The sequence below is a fragment of the Syngnathus scovelli genome, chromosome 15 (assembly GCF_024217435.2).
Source record: "Syngnathus scovelli strain Florida chromosome 15, RoL_Ssco_1.2, whole genome shotgun sequence".
Lineage (NCBI taxonomy): Eukaryota > Metazoa > Chordata > Actinopteri > Syngnathiformes > Syngnathidae > Syngnathus > Syngnathus scovelli.
This window is the reverse complement of record NC_090861.1, coordinates 4675105-4699996: the sequence shown is the minus strand read 5'-3', so window position 1 is coordinate 4699996 and position 24892 is coordinate 4675105. Positions and strand designations below refer to the sequence as shown.

Sequence of the window (24892 nt, the reverse complement as noted above, 5' to 3'; positions counted from 1 at the left end):
ATATTTCAACAATAATAAATTTTTATCTGCTTAAAAATGTCATGTGACAAAAGACACATTACAAAGCAATACGTCAATCTGCAAGTATTGATCTTTTATTTACACTATAACTGTATACAGGTTTCTTTAGATGTGATATTAGCACTTCATGGTGTGTTTTTCTTGTATTATTATTAATACAGCTTCAAAATACAATATGCATAAAACAAGAAAAAACAACTAGATAGCACCTTTTCGTTAATATCGCAGGCCAAAGAGTTGTTTAAGGACCAAAAAACTATTTCAGACATGCACGTGTGTGTGTGTTTGTGTATTTGTGTGTGATTGTCACAGTACTACTCAGTCTGGTTCAAATCGAGGGCAAATCGAACAACTCCGCTGCTGCGTCGCTGTTCGGGTCTTTCCAGTAGTGGTCCTGATTCTCCTCCAGAAGCACCCTGGGAATGATGATGACCGGGTCGGACAAACTCGTCCTGAGCATCTCTAAGAAGCAGCAGCACGTGGTTAAGGTGTCAAGAAAGGGGAAAGAAAACAAAAAGACGTTGAAATAGTGCCTGAATATTTTTTTTTTAAATCACATCTAAATGAGATTGAACCTACTGCCTATTTCTACACCTGTTTTGTACTTACCGGCTAACACTCCACAAATATTCTCGATAAGGTTTTCGATTGCAGGTCCGATAGAAAAACAGTGAAGGCATGCTTGGGAACATATTCCGACTCCGTGACAAGTGTAAATTAACAATCAACTACCGTATTTTCCGGACTATAAGGCGGACGGGACTACAAGGCGCACCATTAACGCATCATGGCAGATTTTTAACCCAAATCAAATCATTCTTCATTTTATCTTTTTTATTTCAACTTCAGACGCAACAAATTACTTTATAATCACAAAATAATGATCCATAGTCTTTTTCATTCATGATTCATAGTCTTCAGCGGGCCACTTATGATTTCATGACACAATGCTTCGGGCCAGTTTAAATTTAGGAATTTGGTCCATATATAAGGCGCACCGGACGATAAGGCGCACTGTCGGCTTTTGAGAAAATTTTAGGTTTTTAGGTACGCCTTATAGTCTGGAAAATACGGTACTGTGCATATGCGGTAAATACAGTGGATACAAAAAGTATCGTAATTATGTGATTATTCAATGAAACTATGGATTATAAATAGAAACACAGAACAACTTTAAATCTCGCTGCATTTTAACAGGGGTGTGTTCACTTTCCATATCCACTGTAGTGATGTCATTACATGAGTATGAGAAACTAGGTCAAAACTGACATTTATTTCACAACCAACTCCCCTTATTAAACAATTCGCATGCAATTATAGCAAACAACATAAAAACATGGCTACATTCCATCCAGTAGGTTCATGCAAGCTGAAGGGCTCCATGTAAGGAAGCTTACATGCAGGAGGTGGCAACAGGCAACCCCCTGAATCCAACACCACTACTCCGGTGTCCATTCATGGAAGAGAAAGAGAGAACTAACTCGGATCTAAAGTGGTTCATCGTTTCAATAAAACTTTTGTGGAATAATAATAAAAATTAAAAAAAATCACAAGTCCATGAATGAGAATGAGTGGCTGGCCGGCATCTTCTAAGTGATTCTTTTGTGGTTTACCTGGGATTGGGTAGCGCACAGCCCCACAGGTGTTGCTTTAGGGTCTGTACCCAACCAATATCTCGGATTGGCTGGCAGAGTTGTACGTAGTGGTGTTGTTTTAGCGCAACCCTTCGAATGAATAAAAACGTCACTCATTAGCAAAAGGAACATCAGCATCATCCAAATTTGACATCTCCCTCCCCATTACTCATGACAGCAGTGTGAGAAACAATATATAGATTTGTTTTGTACACACCGCAAATTCAATGACGTAAAATGTAAATAAAAGTATAAACACAATCATTTGAACATTTCTATTTTGTTTGTCGAGTAATATTCAAATTTTTTGTGATGGTCAATTTTTTTTAATTAATTATCAAAATTATAACATATAAAATCAAAAATGATTTCACTCTGCCTGTAGTGATATATCATGCCAAATTTCCAATTAAAATAAATTAAGTTTTCCATAAATGTATTGAAATGCATCAGTATTAGCGATGCAAAAACAATCTATTTTTCTCACAATTGCAACATGCATCAAGAAAGAATGCCGGAAGTCATGCCGGAATGTTGCGCAATCTTGAATAAGCATAGAAAGAAAGGAAAATTCTCTTCCATGTGGATTTTCCTATTTTGTTTGACAAAGAAATACCAACAGATACCTGCAACCGCTAATGCTTTACTATAAACAAAAACAAAGCCAGAGGACACCTTTTATTTCTTTCTTTTTTTTGGGTGATTATTTATTTATAATGTTTCTTTATATATATGAGCAAGCAGAAACACAAATACGTCACAGTTTTTTTTTCTTCAAGACATAACTTCCTTTACCATACTTTCTATCCTTATTTACGTAAAGAGCACAACGATAGCACCGGGTGTGTGGCGTGCCAAGCACTGTTTAATGACGACGTGCCCCCTTTCCCCGTGTTATATGACCAAGTGACACCCCTAAACCAAAGGCTGCAAAATGCAAATGAGTCTGGTCTTCAGTTCCCATGGGTCATGCGATCAGCTTTGACAAATGTTGGCGGTAATGATTGCACAGCGAATAAAATGAAGGATATTAACTATGTGTGTGTGTCTAAAGGGGGCAACAAAAATAAAATCGACCCATGGTGGTGCATTATAATCTCAAATGGTAAAGAATCAAATAATCACATACACAGCATGAATGTGATACTATATATGGCTGTGTATACTGTGGAAGTGCTAAAGTTGAAAGCCAGGAAAGATAAATAGACTTCAATAAAAATTGGAGATAGTCAAAATAATGTGATGACAACCATAGAACAGGTAACTCAATTAAAGTTGCTGACTGCGCAGTACGTTGACAGTTAAAAATATTAATAATATTAATAATATTACCGTATTTTCCGCACTATAAGGCGCACCTAAAAACCTCCAATTTTCTCAAAAGCCGACAGTGCGCCTTATAATCAGGTGCGCCTTATATATGGACGAATATTGAGCCACTACAGCAGGCGTGTCCAAAGTCCGGCCTGTGGGCCAAATGTATAAATCTTATACATGGACAAAGTTTTAAAATGGGCCATTCATTGAAGGTGCGCCTTATAGTCCGGTGCGCCTTATAATGCGGAAAATACGGTAATATTAATATTAATAATAATATGCCTCCCATTTCCACACATGCATTTTCATCCCAATATTAAATGAAGTTAATGTATGAATGTTAGTCATTTATTTCAATTCTTTGCTTTTGGAAATTATAAGTATAATGGCCTACATTAGCGGTTCCACTGTATACGTAGCTGGATGTTTTAAAGCATGTGTATCGTGAAAGATGTCTCTACAATAGCTAACATAGGTTAAGTGCATACAATAGCGATTACAATTACATCATTACAAACCAGCTTACTTACAGTATGTCGCCTTCTATATCCAACACATGACATGAAGAAAACTCTTTAAAACCACAATAAATTTAAAAAAAAAAAAAAGTCAAGGCTTTACATTTAGGAATTTGATATGCTTCACTACGTACCTCTTATTCACGTAATGTACTCAGTAACCACCATATTTACCTTCCCGAACAACAATAAATAAGCTTTAAAATCATCACACTTGCATACCCATCTAATTCTAACAAGACAGTGTGGAAGATGATAAATTGAAAATAACGCCATAAATATTAGAAAAGCTAACCATACCAAATAAAATTAATATAATTAATATTAATTTATAATCACATTGGTCACGCTCATCATGGCCTGAGTGTGTATAATTATAATAATAATAATAATAATAATGCTTTACGCCTCGTGTGACCCCCAGACACTCAAGTCAGTATTTTCTAGCTTCACTAAACTGTGTAAATTATGAGAATGCTATGGAGACCTTGAGACATAATATTAATGTGATATGCATAATATTTGATGCATAATCATAAAAGATGATCCAGATTGTCTTCTGGCAGCAAATTTGGTTTTGAATTTAATTGAACTAAGCTAAACTAAAATAGCCGCGTGAGTATGAATGAGGTAATGCTCCAAGGGATACAAACAAGTGTAAATTTTTCATTCAAGAGAAAACGATCACAAAGAATTACGATCATGCATAGTCAGACCGAAAGCATGAACACAAACAGCAGCAAAGATGAAACTGAAACATGATACGGATCAGAGATTATTACCAGGCATAACATTTATCAAAGATGCTCAGGTTTGGTCATGATCTATTTTCAGCGCTTCCAATCGTTGATAATCTTTGATAAACTCAGAAGAACGATCCGCTCAGTCTATCAAGCCAAACCAGCAGAAGCGCTTGCGGTCTGGCTCATGCAAGCGTTGGCAGCCCGTCGCCATGGCAACCGGGAGACGGGGGCGAGCAAAGTGGGGGTGGCATTGAGTAGCGGCGGAAGGAAAAAAAAAATACACTCATGCCCGCTTGCGTCGATCAAAATTAGACAATGGACTGATGACATCTTATTCTGTCATTGAATAAAAAGATGTGAATGGGAGCAAAGCAGAAGCAAAAAAAAAAAAAAAAAGAGGATGGCAACAAAAAAAGAAAAACTATTTTGCAGCCTCTGTCTTTACTTTCCCCCCAAAAAAACAAAAGATGTGAAAGGTGCTAAATGGTTTTTACTCTTTCGCTTCAGCCAGTTTGTTGTTCATCTCTTTACTTTTCTCCTTGTCCCCCAACGCTGGCGAGCTCATGGGCTGGTTCTCCGAGGTCATCTTCCTGGAGCCCCTCAGTGCCGTGCTCTGCTTATCTTTGGCTTTCTTCACCGGATTGCCCTGGCCCGATGCTACGGCCCGGGGCTTTCTGGCTTTAGTGCGAGGGACAGTAGACCTGTCCACCTAAGAATGTTGGACAGTAGATATGAAGGAAAATGTTTAAAGACTGCGAAAAAGTTTACTTTTTTCTATTACATGCCCCCACCATTCTTCCGCCATGTGGACCACGCACCTCCTTTACTGAAATCAAGTCATCTGTGTTCATTCCCACAACGGCGCAAACACCCCTTTTGCCCCTGCTCACCTGTTTAATGGGGTCAATGTATGGCTCGCTGTACAAACTGCGTATCCTCCTCCTCTCCTGGGCCTTATTGTCAGTAGGCTGAAGTGGAGCTTGTCCTTTGAATGTCGCACTATAGCTGGTTTCCAGCCGAGCCTTCTCGTCCGGAGGTAGGTACTGGGACTTGGCCCGGATCATCCGTGTAGGCTTCACATCTCTGTAAGCCTTAAATTCGGTTCTGCAGGAAGGGAAGGCAGAGCAAAATTACTAAATACATTTTGGGTCCTGTCATTGTTTATAAGAATCCAATTGCAAGTATTGTCAGTAGTTTGCACATCTTATTCAAATGAATCGAACAAAAGCTGCCCACGTAGCATAGCAACTAAAGCAGAACCAACATTTGAATGATTAAGCTAAAATATAAGGTGATAACTTCCAGTTGGTTGCTTTGCACACATTTACATTTCAATGAATCCTCTTTCACAAAACGTGTTCAAGGTTTTAACATTTATCAAACAAGCCAGAGGGCTAAAACGTCATTATGTAAAAAGTTTAATTCTTCCTAGCACAAAGGCTGAGACTTTGCCTGTTGAAAAGAGAACGACTACCAGTGCACTAGAGGGATGGAAATCACACACAGAGTGATTACATAATCGGACTTAGGCTCGCTTTCAGAGCCAGGATGGAGCAAGAGGCCATAGCGCAAAGACGGATTACACAATGACGTCCCAGGACAAGGGTAGAAAACACTTACATGACACCACCGAGTGTCGATTGTTCAAGTGTAAAGAAGACGCTATTCATGGTCAGTGTAACAATAATTTCTGTGTCCATGAAGTACTGGAGAAAAGGGAGGGAGGAGGGGGCAGTGTATAGAATAAACATAAATGGTCTAATGATTATTGGCAAGATGCACTAAAACAGAAAAAAAATCCTTCAATGGGTTTGCTGTATAAAATGATGTAATTTTCTCACTCAATATGGCATCAGTGGAACAGACTTTCCACCCACAGGAATCATAACAACACAAGATATTTTCCGTGAACCTGAAAGTAGGCTGCTAACTCACAAACATAAGGATGGCTAAATGAAAATATTTACCATCAAGACATTTTAAAATATTTTCACATACCATATTTTCCACACCATAAGGCGCACCAAAAAAACCTCCAATTTTCTCAAAAGCCAACAGTGTGCCTTATAATCAGATGCACCTTATATATGGACCAATATTGAGCCACTACAGCAGGCGTGTCCAAAGTCCGGCCTGCGGGCCAAATGTATATATCTCATATATGGACAAAGTTTTAAAATGGGCCATTCATTGAATGTGCGCCTTATAATCCGGTGCGCCTTACATATGGACAAAGTTTTAAAATGGGCCATTCATTGAAGGTGCACCTTATAATCCGGTGCGCCTTATAGTGCGGAAAATACGGTAGTTGAAAGAGGAAAAAGACAGGTGGGGGTGCAGACATTTATATTTATAACCATAAAAAATTATCATAAAAATTTCATTATTTTAAAAGATGCTTGTATTTTAATATGCATCACTGCGACAAGCTATTTCTGTCAAAGTGATATTTTCTGCTTTTGAGACTAAAGCTGCTGACCGGGCTGACCCGCTGTGGTGCAGTTTATGTGCGGAGAAAGGCCTCTTCACTGCAACCAATCACTGGTGCTGACAGCAGTGGAAACACGCCAGGACGCTCAGCATGCAATTCTGCCCACAATATGGGCAGCTATGCTTTCTAGTTATGTTATTGCTGAATAAACATTTTCACATGTACAAGCAAAATAATACTTCGTAGCATTCTTAGATTCAAATCATCCAATTAATAAATTTATTTTAGCCTCATGTTAAACATTTTCTGATATTGCCGACGTCCCACGAATGCCGTGCGAGTATTCCAGGGAATCAATAAACCCAGAGGGACGGCTGTGGCTTCTTTTTATTGTCAGATCAGCGGCCATAAAGACTGACGAAGTCAATAAGCTCTTAAATGGCCTGTCGGATAGCAGCCTCTTTTTTGTTAATATATGCTACGATGCAGGGGAGCATTTTTATTTATTTTCTTATTATTATTATTTTGGTTATTTTTATTTTTTATTTTCATTTTTTTAATTTATTTATTATTATTATTTTATTTGTTATTATTTTTATTTTTATTTTTAGAAGAGACGGCACAAGCTATATATAATGCGAATTAACTGTAATCACACACTAATATGAGATTAAAAATGTTACATAAAACAGCTTTAGTACGATCCGACTAGGAACCGATGGAACAAATGAGTATCAGTGGAGATTTTCAGGATTACATTTGACAATATTATGTGAACTCAGATTAATGACAACAGTGCATGAGAATCAAAGCAGTTTTATAATTTTTCTAGCTAGCTGAAAAATATTGTTTTGTTTTTTGGGGGACTTAGCTTGTCAGTAGAAATGCAGGCTCTCTAAGAGGATCATTTTCAAAATCCAACAATATTCTGTCACTTTGCTGCTGTGGGATACATTTTGCTAACAAACAGCAGACAGAAAGATTTTTAAGGAAAGAAAAGTCTCTTTTGAAAGGATTTGGTTGCAGAGAATAACCTGAACTTAATGAACCTGCAGCTTCTGCGTCATTGTCTCAGATAAAAAATCACTTTCCATAAACTAATTTTCGTTCACCGCTTTTAGTCACAGCAGATCTTACAGCGACAATATAGGCTTTGTCTGTTTAAAAAAAAAAAAAAAAGAAAGAGAACATGAACAAAGGCTCAGGCAGCTGATATCTCTCACTCATGCCTTTTATCAAGCATAAAAAGGCATTTGAAAGTATTTTAAATACGACTTGACCAAAGCGGCAGAAAATAACATTGGATTGATCAGTCTGTGACTCAGCATTGTTCAGCGTTCTTATCCTTGAGTGCCTTTTGTTTTGACTTTTACAAACTACTGCTTCCTGTCTCCGTTCCGTGCCTTGTCTCCCTAAATAAATTTAGCCTGTTTCATGATTTTCCCTCAGTCTGTTCTCTTAAATTTAATAAATAATACACGAGTGAATATATATGTTCTACCCCCCCCCCCCCCCCCTCCTCTTGAGGCAGCTCATAAATATTGGCATTCTGGGACTATATAGCACAGTGGAGAGTCATCATTAATGTTTTAAGGTGAAAGAATGCATGACTACAGAGTACAATTGCACTTCAAGCAAATCTTAAATTAGCACTAATGCTATTTCGGCACATGATTTGTGCCCACCATCCGTAATATTAACCCACAGCTGACCCGCTTCGAGGCTTCACTGGCAGAGGGTTGGGTGGGCTTCTGTCGTGCCATGTGGGAGAGGGCGGATGATGCCCTTGGGCTGAACCCTGCTCCACAATACACGCACACACATGGTAGCGGGTCTTTAAACAGCTTCATGACAAGATACGCTGATCTCACATGGCACATCATCAGCTGTGTTTCTCGCTAAGTAAGGCTACCAAGTTAAAACATGGAGTACTTATACAATAAGCCAGAGGTATTGTTTTAATTTCACTGGTGACAATAATTTCTGCAGCTAATATGATGAATAATTTAGAGGGTAATATATTTAGCGCAACGATTCATTCAAGTCGTGTAAGAACTGGAGAATTCATGAAGTACCGGGAGATCTACTACAAAAACTGCATTGTTCCTACCATGTTTTGGCAATCATACGTAGTTACGGACTCTGTGACCCCTGACTTAAATCAGATACGTCCCGGAAAAGGGGTACTACTCACTTGTAAGAAGTGCCGGCTGCAATCTCCTGTTTAATTTGCCTGTTGACGGCATCCACAGCAGCCCGTCCTTCTCCTTCCACCTTGAGGACTACTTTCTTCTCACCTTCTGCCTTTTTGCTCGGCCTCTTTTTCCTCTCGTGGCCTTGGATGAGGTCTTTCTCTTGCACTCTGTCAGCGATGGTGCTTTTCTCCACGCCGCTTTCACCATCCGCCAGGTGCTGTTTTCCGTGTCTGGACCTGTCCAGTGGCCGATCGTCAGCAGCGGAGATAGTGGCGGGCGGTTTAGTTATCCACGGGTGGTCGTACCTTTTCGGAATGGGCCAAGCCTTGTAGTCTTTCTGGTACTGAGTCTCGCTGTTGAAGGGTATTTCTGGACCGTGGTACTCGTTCTTGGGTTTACAGCTGGGTTCGGGTCGCACTCTCCAGTGTTTAAAGTCCTCCCTCATGACCGAGCTGCACACTCGCTCCTCAGAGACGCACCTCCTTGGCGCGCGTTGACACGGACCGGCGCGGCGCTGGGAGCGATGCGGCTGCGTTTCTATGGCGACCCCGGCCCGTAATGGAGGCTGCAGCTGGACGTGCTGCATCTCCGAGGCGTCCGTATACTTGGTGAATACCAAAGGCACCGCAATGTCAGCCTTGTCCATCTGGTTCCAGAAGCGGGCCATGCAGCACGCCCTGCTGATGCAGGGCCACGCCATGCTGAGGTTCCTTGAGAAAACAGTGGATTCGAGATGGAATCAAAACGGAACGAATATTTTCCACTGTGCTGTTTACGATGGAGGCGAGTCCGTGTTTGCAGATTGCACGGCTGACTCCAATGTTTTTTTTCTTTTAGGTTAGATTAAAATAAACGCAAATCCATTGCACTTCCGAAGTGTATTGCAAAGCATTGCCAATCATTTCACCTTCAAAATCCAAACGTAATAAGAGTTTTCTTCTCAGATGTCGTCTGCGTCCGTATGCGTATCCTCTGTGCTACATCACGCAGGGGAAAACGGCCCCGCCCTCACCCTCGCAGCATCCGGACACCTAAACCAGGCTAATAACATCAAGTTATACATTTTAAGGTAACGTCTGGGTTCGCCACCTGAAAATGTTAATACTTTAAGACGCTGGTGGGAGGGAAACAGCAAGCTTACGACATTTCAGGCTATTATTATCCAACATTAAGCCGATTACGTATTAGAATTCAACCAAGTATAAAACAGAGCTCCCAATTTGAAGAGGACAAACATACCTTTAGTTTGAATCAAACTGTTTCCGGTTTGACATGGATGAATCCGGAAACTTGATTAACGCAAGACGCCGTTACAAGGTACCCTTCAAACTGATGAGCAATGGGTTATCAATATTTGTGAAGTGCGTAATGTAGAAATACTATTATTATATAATATATAGACAGTAATTTTGAATGTTTAAATTTCAAATCAGACCAGAAGTTAGAAAAACAGGTTGGCGTTAATACTTGGAAGTTGTCCATATATTACAGAAAGCAATATGAACACATTTCTCTCCATTCCCACATTAATTATGATTCTCAAACCCGTGCAATGTATAACCGCTTTGATATTTACTGCAAATAATGTATCTTCATTTATATACTTAGCCCACAAGAATGGCAAAGAGCAAAATAAAAAGCAGCTACCTTCATTTGGATCTGAACCTGAATAGTGGTGATCAGAGACAGGTGTTGCAGCTCAGTGACACCGCCCACCTTTGACCTTACCTTAGATGGATTGTGGGTGGAGAGAACACACCTTGCAAACTAGCCGAAACATACTTTTTATTTGATGTTCATCAGATTATTCTAATGAAAAAACTGTGCCTTGGATTGAAACTGTTAGAAAATACAGAATCACAATAGTGTTTTCAATATTCCTCCACTTTTTCACATTATTTTTTGATGTCTGAAAATATTCTAAAGCTTTTACACATTTGTCATAATCTCTGCTATTTTTTGTGATGCACTTTTCTCTTCTCTCAGGAAGGTGGGGCTGCTTTTACATTCTTCCAAAGCCTGCCCTTTGCCACGGACAAAATGGTTTGCAGGGTCAAAGTTTAGATGTGGTAAGATACGGTAAGGCTGATTTCTCAAATCCTAGTTTGAGTGTGTGAGATAAGACAGTCAATCAGGGGATGATGAAAGCAAGTACAGACTTTGGACTTCATTGGCTCTTTTTCCTTCCCACCAGTTGTGATTCTGCAAGTCGCCTGTCTTTTCTCCGAGCAATATGAAGATTGATTTTGCCCCTGCCGACGTGCCCGTCCACAGGAGACTGCAGACTGCCGCCGTGTTGCAATGGGTCTTCTCCTTCCTTGCCTTAGGTAAGTGCGTTAAATCAAATGTGAAGATCTGTGCATGAAAGACACCAGGGATTGATAATTTGGACGCTTTGAATATCTTCTACTGTTCACTTTTGTTGTCAGCACTGTTTCAGTTGGAAATTTTCATCAAATGTGTTGTGCAACTGTGGTTGTATGAGTGCCAGTTGCTTCCACTTGAAACTCTTTTCCATCAGTCAGTCAACTTTGTGTCCAGGAGAGGGAGCCAAACAGAAATGGAGTAAAGCAACCATCAGTTACAAGCATATTCCTGGCTCAGCAGTCCTGAATTCACAATTTATTAATTTCTTTCGAGAAGGAGGATAATTAACATAATTAAATGCAATTTTAGACATTTATATGAAATTCTCAGACTTTCCATCTCTCTGGTCCAAGGGGAACGACCCAATACGACCCCTGCAAAACTTGGATTGACTGACTAAAAGCAGAAACTAAATAAATATATATAAAAATCTAAAAGCATGATATAAATAAGCCGGCTGCGTACAGTAATGTATAATAATTTCTCCTCAGCTCCCACATGCATCTTCCTGTTCTTCTACCTGCTGTTCACCCGTTTCTGGTTGATCAGCGTGCTCTATTCTGTGTGGTGGTTTTTTGACTTTGACACGCCTGCACGTGGAGGTCGGAGGGTGCCTTACTTGTGTGGATTGAAAGTGTGGGACTACATGCGGGATTACTTCCCCGTCAAGGTGAGACTTCCAAGAAAATATGCACAGCAAGCATGTTATTGCTTATTCAGCAGATGACATTTCACTTTGTAAATCAACTAATTGTGTCTGGGGTTTTTATTTTTATGTGTGAAAAGGTTTAGAAATTATCAAAGGTCCAGATAGTCCCAAGGCAAATAATTTTGCATTTGCGTGGCAACAGGCATAATTAAAATGTTTTAGGGAGGAGTGTGTTCATTTCAAGTGCCAAATAAAGCCAACAAATTACCATTAATGATCAGTTAGACCGTTATGCATGACTGGTGTCGCTCCAAGGCCCGGATAAAAAAAAAAAAAAAAAGACAAGGATAAAAATTTGCATTAATATGACAGACTAGTTTTGATTATATTAAACCAACCAACAAACCAACAAAGAAATGAACTAATATCATGAAGATTTTAGTAGTTTAAAGTGAAAATATGTGCAATTACACCATTGTCAATCTTGCATAATGTCATCCTTGCTCTTTTCCTCTCTGCCTACTGTCGCCAAGCTCCAATTTCACCATCAAGCGGAAGTCTGCTATCGATCTGTCTCTCCCTCCTCACCTAAGCCTCTGCATGAAGTGCAGATTTCAATTAGTATATTTAAATGCTTCTCACATCATCTTTTTTACTTTTTGTGCAGAAGCTTATTGTCAAACACCTTCACCTTTTTGTATGAGGCAATTGGGTCATACGGAATATTATAGGTTATCAGTTATTGTTTTATTTGCCTTTATTAGTCATGAACATATTGCCTGACAAGATATGACATTCGTAATGCTAACCTGGTCTTGACCCAAAACAAGCAGAGGACGTGTGTAGGTGTGTGTAGGTGTGTGTAGGTGTCCACTCTTGCGTCCTCCTTTAACCTGATGTGTCCCTCTTGTGGCCAAACACTAATAGTGCATATACTATATTTCCTGTAGTTGACACTTTGGGAAAAAATACTTGATGCTGCACCAATGTTTTGGTTTAAATTGTGCTCTCGGAAGTACAGTTGATGGAGAGTTTGAGGACACGTTTTGTAAATGATCTCCAATCTTTCCGGCCTTTAAACCTCCCTCCCTCCCACGTTCAACTATCCATGTTATTTCCAGTGTCATCTGACTCTAGAAAAGAGAAGGAGTGTTCTTTTCAATTTATTTCACTGGTATGGTTTAACTGCTGTTTCTAATGATGCAGTGATCAGGTGTGACTGCTGATGTGTGATCACTAAAGACTTCTTTTGAGATTAAAAAGGAGAGATTGTTTGAAGAAATGTCTTCTTAACTGCACTTTCATTTCCTCCAATAAGTAAGGACAAAGTTTTGCTTATTGGGACATATGTAAATCTGACTTCCATCAGGATAGAAGTGAAATAAAATACCCAGCACAAGTTCCTTCAAAGATTTTATGGGGTCGACAAGTCTGAAAAGTCTAAATAACTTTTTTTTGTTTTGTTTACAAACAACACCAGGATCTGTAAGTGGAACTCAAAGCAATGATTAACCAAGCTTGGGGCCATCTGCTCATGTCATGTAACACAAACAATGTGGACCTAAACCAACACATCAACTCTGAAATCTCTCTCAAAAAAAAAAAAAAAAAAAAATAATAATTATGGTACCATCATTGAGATTTAAATTGGATAGAGATCAGGGAAAGTAACAGGTAATAAATAAATAAATAAATAAATAAATAAATAAATATTTGAGATTTTATCTTGGCTCTCAATCATATGTGACCCTAACCTTGAATTATTGTACTTAGTGAGTAGACCTGATTGTTTTTGCACAAAGGTGCTTCAAAACAAACTACACAAGAGGGCAGATGTTCAGTGCTGATAGTGACCTTCAGTTCCATGTCTATCTCCTGCGCTGTTTTTTTTTTGAAACATGTAAACACTCCTCACATTAGATATCTTATCTCAGGTCTTTGTTGATCATTAGAGAAAATACTGTTTTGGGGAAATAATGTAGCAAAGCTCAACTCTGCCTGGTAACCACTGTATACCTTTTTTTTTTTCTTTCAGGAATCACTGCATAAGCTCCATTGTACAAATTTACACAAAACTAACATGAATTTTTATTCCCCCCCCCAAGTTGGTGAAGACAGCTGACCTGGACCCTCGACACAACTACATCGTGGGCTTCCACCCTCACGGCGTCCTGGTGGCGGGAGCCTTTACCAATTTCTGCACCTATGCCACAGGCTTCAAACAAGCATTTCCAGGCCTTACCACCTACCTGCTCATGCTGCCCCTTTGGTTCCGAGCCCCGTTCTTCAGAGACTACGTCATGTGTGCAGGTCAATTGAGTATATATTCCGTTAATGCTGGCTTGTAAAATCTTTGGGCCACGAGACGTTCTGCTACATTCAATTAATTTCACTATCACGCATTTATCTGTGACGCAATGCTACAGGTCTGATTCCATCTGATAAAGAGAGCGCCAGCTATCCGCTACGACAGAGGGGCGGTGGAAACGCTGTTGTCATCGCCGTCGGCGGAGCCCCGGAGGCCCTCGATGCCCACCCGGGGACGTTCAACGTACTCTTGGCCAAGAAGAAAGGTTTCATTAAAATTGCAATGGAACACGGGTAAGAGCAGAGTTCCTGATTTTCCGAGCTTCTGCGGCTTACTGACAAGATTGCATCAGTCTATTCATTCCACGTCTTTTGCGGCGAGAGTGTAGACTTATTAAACAGAGGCTTATTCAAGTTATGGAATTTCTCAGGAAAGCTTTTCGTGTGATTTAACATTGATGAAAAAAATTAGCCTGTTGTGAACCCGTCTTGGTTTTTCAGAGCTCACCTGGTTCCAGTTTTCTCTTTTGGTGAGAACGAGGTATTTGATCAAGTGGGGAACTCAAGAGGAACCTGGCTTCGAAGTATACAGGAACAGCTGCAAAGCATCATGGGTATCTCCCTGCCGCTCTTCCACGCCCGTGGGATTTTCCAATACTCCTTTGGTCTCATGCCATACCGGAAACCCATCCATACCATCGGTGAGTGGACAAAAGCTCGACTTTGACCGCTTTGACCTATTTACTGTGGGCATGGATGCCAACTGCACCAACAGTATATGACGCAAGGTTCACTGGATGTTGGCCCAGCTAACTTGGCTGGCTGTATCCTGAACTGCAATATCATGTATTTCCTAACTTGATGTTGGCGGGGTGATGAGGATGAGCAGTAGAAGCTCAAAAAATGGACTGGTGACTTCTTAGGTCAAAAAAAATGAGAGCTGAATCTTTTGGAGGTGCAGGTTCAAAGTGCATCTCATAACTTGGCAACTTGTCATTTGTGTGCAGTCGGACGACCCATCAGGGTGGAGAGGAACGAGAAACCGACAATTGAGGAGCTCGACGCCCTTCATCAGTTGTACATGGACGAGCTCAGCCAGCTTTTTGAGCAGCACAAAACCAACTATGGCGTGGACAAAGACACACATCTGAATTTTGTCTGAACGGGACGAAAGATGCGTTGATATTTATTTCACAAGGTTGAGAAGATTTTTTGGGATCGGCTAATGGCTATTGTGTTAATAATTTTGCAAACTCTTTTAAAATTGTTCAAAATTGGCAAATATCTCCTAATATAAAAATTCAAAACTGCACGATCAATAATTTTCAAATATTTGACAATCTTATCAAAAGCCACCAATGACTAGACTAGTTAGGCAACATTCAACAAAGTGAATGTGTCCTAGTTATTATTTAATAAACCAGCAAGTCTGGTGTTGGACGGACGATAAGACTGTCTGTGAACTTTGGCAAATGCTCTTTTATGAGATGTTGGCTTGAGCTGGATATTTCCAAATTAAATGGACGATGGCCTGATTCTTTCGACACAGTCTGGCCGACGTGTGATTGACTAAGAAAAATGTTGCTGAAACTTTGCAGGACAATAAAAAATGAGCACAGAAATGATTTTAATTTATTGTAAATGTTTTTTTTGACACTCCTTACCACGAATGAACATGTGTTGACACTGTTGACTATGACATTGTACAAAACTGGTAAGTGTTTGCTGTTGAGTGAGTCACTTGTGAGGTCAGAGTGACAAGACTATAGACTTATTTTTGAAGAAAGAGATCAAAGTGCAAAACAGCACTTATCTTTGATTTTCATGGAATGAAAGAAAAACACATGGGGCAGAACTCCATGTATAAATACAAGCACAAGGTAAGACAGTAGAAAAATTGTTATGGTTGAAGTGCTTTTGAGCATTTAGAATTTTCTCGAAGATGATATTTTCTGTACTTTCTGACTGGGAATGTATTCAGAAAAATAATCAAAGAATGTCATAAACAATAAATTGTAAAATTGGGTATTTTAAAAGTACTCAATTAAAAGGGTCAGGGTTGTAAATGATTTTTTTTCATTTTAAAAACCCAATCTCAATTTCAGTAATATGCAAAAATTATGTTCTATCACATCAATCTCCTTTTTATTTTATTTTTATTTTTTTATTTAAACATAATTTCAGTAATATGCAAAAATTATGTTCTATCACATCAATCTCCTTTTTATTTTTTTATTTTTATTTTTTATTTAAACATAGTTGTCATGTCTAGGCGCCATCTTCTTACTACGGATTCCCAAAGCGGACAAACATAGAGAATCTCAAATTACTAAAATCAACAACTACAGCATGTCTAACAAGTAAAATACACTTACTTTGTCATTTACTGGAATATTATATTTAGTTTATGATGACATTATGCTTACACCTCTCCTAAAAACATTATAGTAGACTTGCGACATATGTTCTCTCTGTGGCTCCGTAGTGAGCCTGCTTCAAAATGCACGTGCTTTGAATTTAATTCATTCTATTAGATGCCACATAATAATGAAATTACCAATCCTTTGACTAATAATAATAATAATAATGCATTGGATTTACATCACAAATTTCTATAATATCCTCAAGTGCTCATGATTGCAAGAACACATTGTTGAATCCAAGGGAGGCATTGCCTAACTGCCATCTCATGCCAAGGACTGATGATTTGTAAGAGCTGTTTCAATTCTTTTGTGCGCTCCCAACAGATATGCACCATCAGGTCTAAATTTCAGGATGAACTGCATGTGCATGAGATACAAAGGGCAAAAGATTTTATTCAGCCAATGGACATTGGCTTTCACCCCACCCCTAACATCCAGCCTGGTGAAATCCTGTTGGGGAAGCCATACTGCAATCCTTTTGCTGAAAGATTCTAAATGTGTTTGTGTTATTTAAACAAAAGCATAAATATTTTAATCTAATCTAATCAGACATTTTATATTGAAAATATTTGACAATATGCTATATTTTATCCCTTGTGACTAGGGTGAGTTTGAAAAAATAATGTTTATATATTTTACTTTGTCAAGTTATATAATCATCAAAGCAGTCTGTTTGACACTTTACTTTGTGGTCTCTTTTTGTTCATTTGGATTTATTTTTATACAGCGTAATGATTTCAGTATTTGCTCTTGCCGTTTTTTTTAGATTTAGATTATTATTTTTATTAGTATCCTAATTCTTTATCAACAGAAATGCATAAATTAACCCAGTTTGCGTTTGATCTATTTGTACTTTATTCATTTTTGTTTTAATTTTTAAAATTCTTCAAGGGAATATTCAACTATTAATGATTATTTATTAATATCCGATTGATTGGCTGACTTTGAGGACTCCCAAATGATATTTTTCTTAGGATTCTGGTGTCTACACATGACTTGACTTTGACTCCACGAACAAGAAGTGCAGAGCAGAGAAGAAGTTGCGCCTCCACGTGTGTACGTGAACGCCGTTAAATTCACTCACGCACGCACAGACGCGCGCGTGCGCGCTTGACTCCTCCCCGCTGTGATTAAATGCCGACCGGTCGTCTCAGCTCGTTGCAGTTGAAATCAGTCATGACAGGGGAGCGGTGAGCTTGGAGCTTTTTTTTTTTTTTTTTTCTTTTAGCATCATAGCACGTAGATTGAAATACATCTGATTATCTTTCCCCGATAGTGTTGACAAGTAAGAAGAATGAAGACCATCCTTGCCGCATACTCGGGCGTGCTGAAAGGTAAGCATGGTGCAGCAGGAGCTCCTGAACTGCATGGGACAAAAAAATAAATTAGTTGTCATTCCTGGGTGGTTTACATAAATGTAAACAATTGTAAACATCTGTTGTGTCTAGAATTATTCATACAATGTATTTTCTTTTATTTATGCCATATTGTGATATACAATATTTTTGACTGAAAAATAATCATTAATAGAAAATCACAGCACCACCGCTTTCGAAATGTCATACAAATATGTCAACACGTCCCAAGTAAATCTCTTTTATGGGATGTGAAAATAAAAGGAGGGCAAGGCACTTATTTTTCTCAATTCATTTTACACGTGCCGACAATGTCACCATGCGGGCGAGGACATGCTTTGTTTGTGTACTTTTCAACCTGCTGACCACTTCGATCGGGATAACCGAGTTCATTAGAGATAAACTACCAGCAGAATGTATCGCTTAACGGTCGCCCCTAAGTAGTCATGTGGGTTAGTTTGCAGGTAGTCTGCCTTGCTGCTGGGTTATTTTCAACGTGGACTGATGGGATTAAGTCGAGGTTTCCAATTGGATCTTACTCAGACTTGACTCTCGATATTGGGTCTTGCTTTATTGTATGGGGCTTTCAATGTAATTGGACGGCAAAGGATGGAAGGTTATTTACATTTGATTCCTTAGAACACTCATTTATGACCATGGTTATTTTTGCATAATATATATATTTTTTGCATTTCCGTCTAGGCACCGGCTCCAGCCTCCTATCCTCCCTGCAAGACCTGCCCTTGGCGTTCTGGCCATGTGGATCTAAGATGGAGAAACATCTCCAGGTCATTTCTGTGTTGCAGTGGGTCATCACCTTCTTAGCCTTAGGTATGAGCGTACGTGTGTGTCGCTAATTGTATATTTCAGTTAAGCTGCAAGAAAGCTAAGAAAAACCTAAAGAATTAGCAGGCAGTCTTATTAGGTCCAACTAGGTCATATGACTAAGCTGCTCGCTGTATGTGCATACTAGGGCCTTGTGGGGATTTTTAATTTTATAACGATCCAATTATATACTTTTGAGTTCTCACTCTTGGTTTTTCACGATTCAGATTTTTTTTTTTTTCAGGGGCAGTCTGCACTGTGCTTCTAATCTACATGTTCTGCACTGATTGTTGGCTTATCGCTGCCCTTTACACCTCTTGGCTCATTGTTGACTGGAACACCCCAAAACAAGGTATTTTCCTAGCATTGCTCATTTTTTTTTTTTTAATTCCTCACAAACATGTGATGTGACCTTACTGATTTGATAATGATGACAGAGTTCCGAGCTGTAAGCCAAAAGTGGTTGTAATTTCAACGAAAAGGGACTCAAATGGCGTCATTAGGATATCACCAGTGAGTGGTGTGGTTTTTGAGGTGTAAAAATTGATTAGGCAACACACGTACAAAGATGCTGCTCTGTTTGGGTATCAATGCTTGAGCTGTATTTTTTCAGATGCGTGAATGAATGTAAAGATTTGTTAAGAATGTTGACAAAGCACCCTATCAATGTACCGTATGTCTTAATAAACCAAAAACAAAATAATAATAATAATAATAATAATAATGATAATAATAATAATAATAAACATCCTATTAATTAATTGAATTATAATGAGTATACAATACTAAATTAAACTAAATTTTGAACACTCTATATAATTTGTTTGTATAAAAAATAATTTTAATATTTTTTAACATTTTTTTTTCCTGACCAGGTGGCCGGAGATCATCATGGGTCAGAAGTTGGACAGTGTGGACATACTTTCGAGACTATTTTCCAATAAGGGTAAGTCAACCTCACTTTTGATCAATCACTGAAGTTTATAAAACAGTATCCATGGTAATCCACCTCACCTATTTTTTTTTTTAAACACGTTATTCTCACTTGCTTTAATTTGAGCACATTTCAAGCCAAAACATGAGGGTTTTTCTTCTTGTTACTCGGGAATTCGAAGTTCATGCTAATAACCAAATGACTATCTCTACAATGAGATATATTGTATGAGTTGTACTGAGACTAATTTTACGAAACCAAGGGGATGGACTTGTAATGATGCCGTTCGAGGTTGTACTTCGTCCTTCACATTGATTTGTACTGTACTTTGTATGCTTGTGCCCCGTGGACCTTGCTATAACCATATTTTGTGATGTCATCTTAAGATATAATATCGATGTTACGTGCTCTAGCAATCTTTGCTGAGGTCTGGCTTTAAAATTGAGTATCTTGAAACAGATTTAAATTGTGCTACACACACCCAATGGAACTTAGAAGTACCTGGATATTTAATATTTAACTGCTTTTTTATCAATTATCAATCTATCAATAACTTATTTCCTTGAGCAGGAGGCTGAAAGTTGAAAGCAACATTAGAAGGAAATCAAGAGAGACTGTTATGAAAGGAATTTTCGGAAGGTTCATTAGCAGAAAACAAAGAGCGGGGTTGTTTTGGGTTCGCTTGATTCTCCATGACAACCAGGTAGTCTTGTGATACTAAGGGGATCTTGAATGTGATCTCATTTGCTAATGTGGTTATGCAACTATTGTTTGAGCAGCTTCCGCATTGTGTACACACTGAGTAGACTCTTAAGTCTGATGTGCAGATCAGGACAAACATAAACTGCAAAATGGTATAGAAAAATAAAAAAAAAAACTACAAAATTGAGTTTTATCGTATTCATAGCAGCAGTACTCACGGAATATTGCGTCAATATTTTATGATAGCATGAGCCATTGATAAGGATGGCCTACTTTAATTCCTAATGCACTGGGTCGGTCTGAATCAGCTATAAACTTTTTTATCTATTAAATTAATTTAAATTAAATTTATATTATTTTGTTTTATTTTATTCAGGTTTTTTTTAATTTAGCTTTATTTTTTTTTAGTTTTGTTTTTGTAAATGTATTTATTTATTTTCATCTGATGGCCAAATTTTTTCATCAGAATTACATCATACACAACTTAAAGGTTGAAATGTCTAATTTTGGAGTTATCTTCTGAATAATCTTTAAAACAGATACAGCAAAGTAATCAATGAGGCCATTGATAATTTTTTTTTTGCACAGTCATGGAAGAAAACAACTTTTTTTGCATTGTGGACTGGCTGCATAAAAATAATAAAACTCACAGAGTGTTGAGTCCTGCGCATGTTTTCTCTTCAACAAACTAACTATTTATCATTTTATTGTTCCCCAGCTAATTAAAACCCACAACCTGCTGCCCAACCGGAACTACATCTTTGGCTACCATCCCCATGGCATCTTCTGTTTCGGTGCTTTCTGCAACTTTGGCACAGAGGCCACAGGCTTCTCCAAGAAATTTCCCGGCATCAAGCCCTCTCTAGCAACCCTGGCAGGGAACTTCCGAATGCCTGTCCTACGAGACTACCTGATGTCTGGAGGTGAGATGATGATAATGCAGATCATTTTTTATCTGTCAAACCAGAGATCTTTGCCCCCTTTGCACCACTGAAATAGCTTCTGTTTACTTCGTTTGACTTTGTTTGTTCTCTGGATCTAGTCAATCGCTTAAGGTTACTTTAGGTTAGCATTGCACGTGCAAGTGTTAGCATGCTAGCGATTTAAATGAAGATACTTTTAAACTTGTGATTTAATAGTGCAAAATAATTGGGTTTCGGATTCATCTTTAGAAGACCACATCAGGATTTAGTTGCCGTGGGTTCTAATCATCTCCTCTAAATATTTCAGGTATCTGCCCTGTAAACAAGAACTCCATTGACTACCTGCTAACATGCAACGGAACGGGGAACGCAGTGATCATCGTCGTCGGAGGCGCGGCCGAGTCTTTGCACAGTGCTCCCGGCATGAACTCCGTCATCCTGAAGAATCGGAAAGGCTTTGTGAGAATGGCACTCCAGAAAGGGTGAGTGACCTGGTCTCTGCAAAACTTCTCCCCAATCTGTTTTCAGGTTCAAATGTCATTTTCAGGAATGAGCAAATCCAAAGTCTTTCAAGTTCAAAGTACATCACAGGGAGTGTTACCTAAATCACGTTATGCCCTTTTGTGGCGGACGTACAGAGTCAGCAGTCGTACATATTTTATCGGCAGTGGCCCCTCGGAGAACCCAAACAAACCAGATTATGTCAAATATCACTAAGGATTATCAGCGGTTTAACTTCATAAAGAAGATTAGAGGTAGTTAGAAAACATGCAGTTATGCAAACTTTACGACGTCACAGTTAGGTAAATGTAGAAAAATGAAATTTAATAGAGTTTGAAAATGAAACTCAATTGAACACTAAAGTGCTGTTTAGTAAAATCAAGAGAAATTTCCTCGGCCATGATAAAATCTCTTCTGAGGTTTGAGCTGGAATTGATTTCCTATATAAATCATCTAAACATAGAAATGTTTGTATGATTCCAACACACGGATTAAATCGTTTTGACACCCAAAACAAACCTTTCACAACTTTTCATACGGGATTACTGCTGAATATGCTTATTAGCATCTTTCTTGCTGCCAGCCATAACAACATCTTCCATCTGCATCCTCCAGAAGGCCAAACAGATGTTCATAAGATAGAAATCAACAAAAATAGCTTTTCTAATTCATGCTGTGAGGAATAATGCAAAATGTATCCAATCTTATTCTTCATTCCTCTGTTCCTGTAGGTCTGACTTGGTTCCCGTGTATTCCTTTGGGGAGAACGATGCCTACAAGCAAGTGATCCTGGAGGAGGGTACTTACTGGAGAGCTCTCCAGAAGAAGTTGCAGAAGTTAATAGGCTTCGCTCCATGCCTTTTCCATGGATGTGGTCTCTTCTTTGGCAACTCCTGGGGTATCGTGCCATATGGAAAACCCATCACGACCATAGGTAAGTAAATAAATGTCGTTTTTTTTGTTCCAAATGCTAAAAAGGCCTTGACTTTCTTCCAGTTGGAGAGCCAATCACCGTGCCAAAAATAGAGGACCCATCTGATGACATGGTGGATCTTTATCATGCAATGTATGTGAAGTCCCTCCAGTGCCTGTTTGACCAGTACAAGACCCGGTTTGGCTTGAAGGAGAGCGACGTCCTGTACATCGAATGAAGGGGAAATTGTAACGTTTGAGAACTATGTCTCTGCTGATCCCAGTCCAACCTGAAGCCTGACCTTTGGACTCGAATATCCACACATGAACACATTTTGCTTTACATCATCCAAGCAAATAGACCTAGATGTTCTTCTGGGTTAGAGAGAACGTCACTGTGGCTTGGCCAGGAGGAATCCCTTAACACAAGTGCCTTTTGCGTGTATATTTACATTCAGCTGTCATGTCAGCACAAAGGGGAAGGTAAGGACTTGAAAATATGTGCATTCATATAATTCACACAAAAATCACAAAATTATTTTATAAAAGCACAACCAATGCATATTAAGTGAACCACCGATAACCAAAGACCTGTCCTCACAAATGAATGTACAGCGCCGAACGTCTTTTTAAGTAAAGCCTATCCATCTCCTTGGGATTCCTGTGTCGAAAAAGCAATGCAAATTTGCATGCAATTTTTAAACTGCCATAAAGTATTAATTGTATTCACGGTAGAAGAAAAAAAAGCCTGTGTCAGTGCTTGTTTCTTGAATGAATATTTCCAATGCACTTTGTTCTCACTAATTCTATTCCAGGGGTTTTGTCAAAAGAAAATCTTTTCGGTACGGCATGATGTGTCATATATACTATCTAAATATTTGATAAAATAAAGATGCACCGACTGTATGCTGGAAATCACAATACTAAAATGTCCTCTGGGTTTGCCATTGTGGATTTAAAAAGTGCAGTGGAATTCGTATGCAATACAACTGCAAGAAATGCACAGCAAAGAGCTTTCTGTATGATGTATGACATTGTGTGCCAAACTGTATTAAATTAAAGTTTTGTATATTTTCAGAAGGAATGTATATGGGGATTTTTTTTTGTTGGAGGGCGGGCATGTGAGCAACAAATGGAGACTCATTCTCTGATAATACTGCGTCTTAAAATGTACTCTTGTGCTCTGAAGACAAAAGTCACAGTTTCCTACAGACCATCATTTAACACTCTTGTTCTGATATGAAGCTAAGTGCCAGTTCAAAATAAAACAGTGTCTTTGTTGAATTCTTTTGACCAGTTTCTAGTCGTCTGTCTTCAAATGATAAGAAAATAATTAAAATTTCAAGTTTAGCACAGCAGTATTTACATTCATCCGCATAGAGCGCACTCTAGTGTTCAGGGTGTAGAGTTACAACTTTTTTTTCTGACTTTCAACGACTGTATTTCTATTGGAGTTTACATACTCAGTTTATTGATGAATTTCAGGCATTCTATGACGAATAATAACATTTTTTTTCACGATTTTTAACTGTAGTGACACAGTGGAATTTATATGGAGTTGGATTGGGGTCAAAAGTTTTGAACTTAAAAATATAAAATATAACTTGAAACTGAAAATAAAAGGTGTTGAGCTTGAATATTGAAAAATATAACAATATTTTAAGAATGTTTCTTAAAATCAAAAATTACTCCCCGTCGGGGAATCGAACCCCGGTCTTCCGCGTGACAGGCGGAGATACTGTCCACTATACTAACGAGGAAGGTGAAAGAAGTAGGCGAATTTTTAAACTTATTTTGCATGTTTTTGCAGTAACTACGAGGATTGTGAAAAGATAGCAGCAATTTTTTTAACTTTATTTTACATTTTTTGCAGTACCTACTTGATCATAGTTGTACACAGGACTCGCACGCGAACACGTGACGGTATCACCTTTGTTCAAGTAGGCAGGCACCACAAAAAGATGTAAAACAAAGTACAAAATTCACTGCCGTTTTGTCACCTTCCTCGTTAGTATAGTGGACAGTATCTCCGCCTGTCACGCGGAAGACCGGGGTTCGATTCCCCGACGGGGAGTAATTTTTTGCCCCCTTCCTCCAAAGTACCCGCAGGTCTGCTAGTCGTTTTGATCCGTTTC

The 24892-nt window shown here is 38.7% G+C and overlaps 3 protein-coding genes and 2 non-coding genes across 8 annotated transcripts; 3 read left to right on the top strand and 2 right to left on the bottom strand.

Annotated features, from left to right (window-relative positions):
• Positions 1-73: 73 nt before the first annotated feature.
• On the bottom strand, positions 74-10553 carry map6a (microtubule-associated protein 6a). 2 transcript variants are annotated; one of them, XM_049743649.2, is made up of 9 exons: positions 10507-10553; positions 10099-10188; positions 9165-9900; positions 8859-9095; positions 5124-5337; positions 4728-4942; positions 1635-1745; positions 1419-1460; positions 74-483 (listed from the first exon to the last, which is right to left on the bottom strand). In XM_049743649.2, the coding sequence occupies exons 3-9, from the start codon at positions 9557-9559 to the stop codon at positions 336-338; spliced, it is 1362 nt and encodes a 453-aa protein (XP_049599606.1). In that variant the 5' UTR covers positions 9560-9900; positions 10099-10188; positions 10507-10553; the 3' UTR covers positions 74-335. The 2 variants fall into 2 exon arrangements, with proteins under 2 accessions (XP_049599606.1, XP_049599607.1); XM_049743650.2 differs by lacking the exons at positions 1419-1460; positions 1635-1745 and having other exon boundaries at positions 4765-4942; positions 8859-9900.
• mogat2 (monoacylglycerol O-acyltransferase 2) lies at positions 10099-15813 on the top strand. 3 transcript variants are annotated; one of them, XM_049743689.1, is made up of 8 exons: positions 10099-10176; positions 10846-10938; positions 11054-11186; positions 11829-11896; positions 13981-14185; positions 14302-14476; positions 14684-14883; positions 15190-15813. In XM_049743689.1, the coding sequence occupies exons 3-8, from the start codon at positions 11093-11095 to the stop codon at positions 15342-15344; spliced, it is 897 nt and encodes a 298-aa protein (XP_049599646.1). In that variant the 5' UTR covers positions 10099-10176; positions 10846-10938; positions 11054-11092; the 3' UTR covers positions 15345-15813. The 3 variants fall into 3 exon arrangements, with proteins under 3 accessions (XP_049599646.1, XP_049599644.1, XP_049599645.1); XM_049743687.1 differs by having other exon boundaries at positions 11718-11896; XM_049743688.2 differs by lacking the exon at positions 10099-10176 and adding an exon at positions 10534-10599 and having other exon boundaries at positions 11718-11896.
• Positions 15814-17579: 1766 nt separating this feature from the next.
• dgat2 (diacylglycerol O-acyltransferase 2) lies at positions 17580-24041 on the top strand. Its single transcript, XM_049743675.2, has 9 exons — positions 17580-17795; positions 17882-17939; positions 18663-18791; positions 19030-19137; positions 19661-19731; positions 21140-21344; positions 21652-21826; positions 22577-22779; positions 22842-24041. The coding sequence occupies exons 2-9, from the start codon at positions 17900-17902 to the stop codon at positions 22994-22996; spliced, it is 1086 nt and encodes a 361-aa protein (XP_049599632.1). The 5' UTR covers positions 17580-17795; positions 17882-17899; the 3' UTR covers positions 22997-24041.
• Positions 24042-24445: 404 nt separating this feature from the next.
• On the bottom strand, positions 24446-24517 carry trnad-guc (transfer RNA aspartic acid (anticodon GUC)). The gene has a single exon. It is a non-coding gene; the product is annotated as a tRNA-Asp (tRNA).
• A 242-nt stretch (positions 24518-24759) lies between these two features.
• On the top strand, positions 24760-24831 carry trnad-guc (transfer RNA aspartic acid (anticodon GUC)). Its single transcript has one exon. It is a non-coding gene; the product is annotated as a tRNA-Asp (tRNA).
• The last annotated feature ends 61 nt before the right edge of the window (positions 24832-24892 follow it).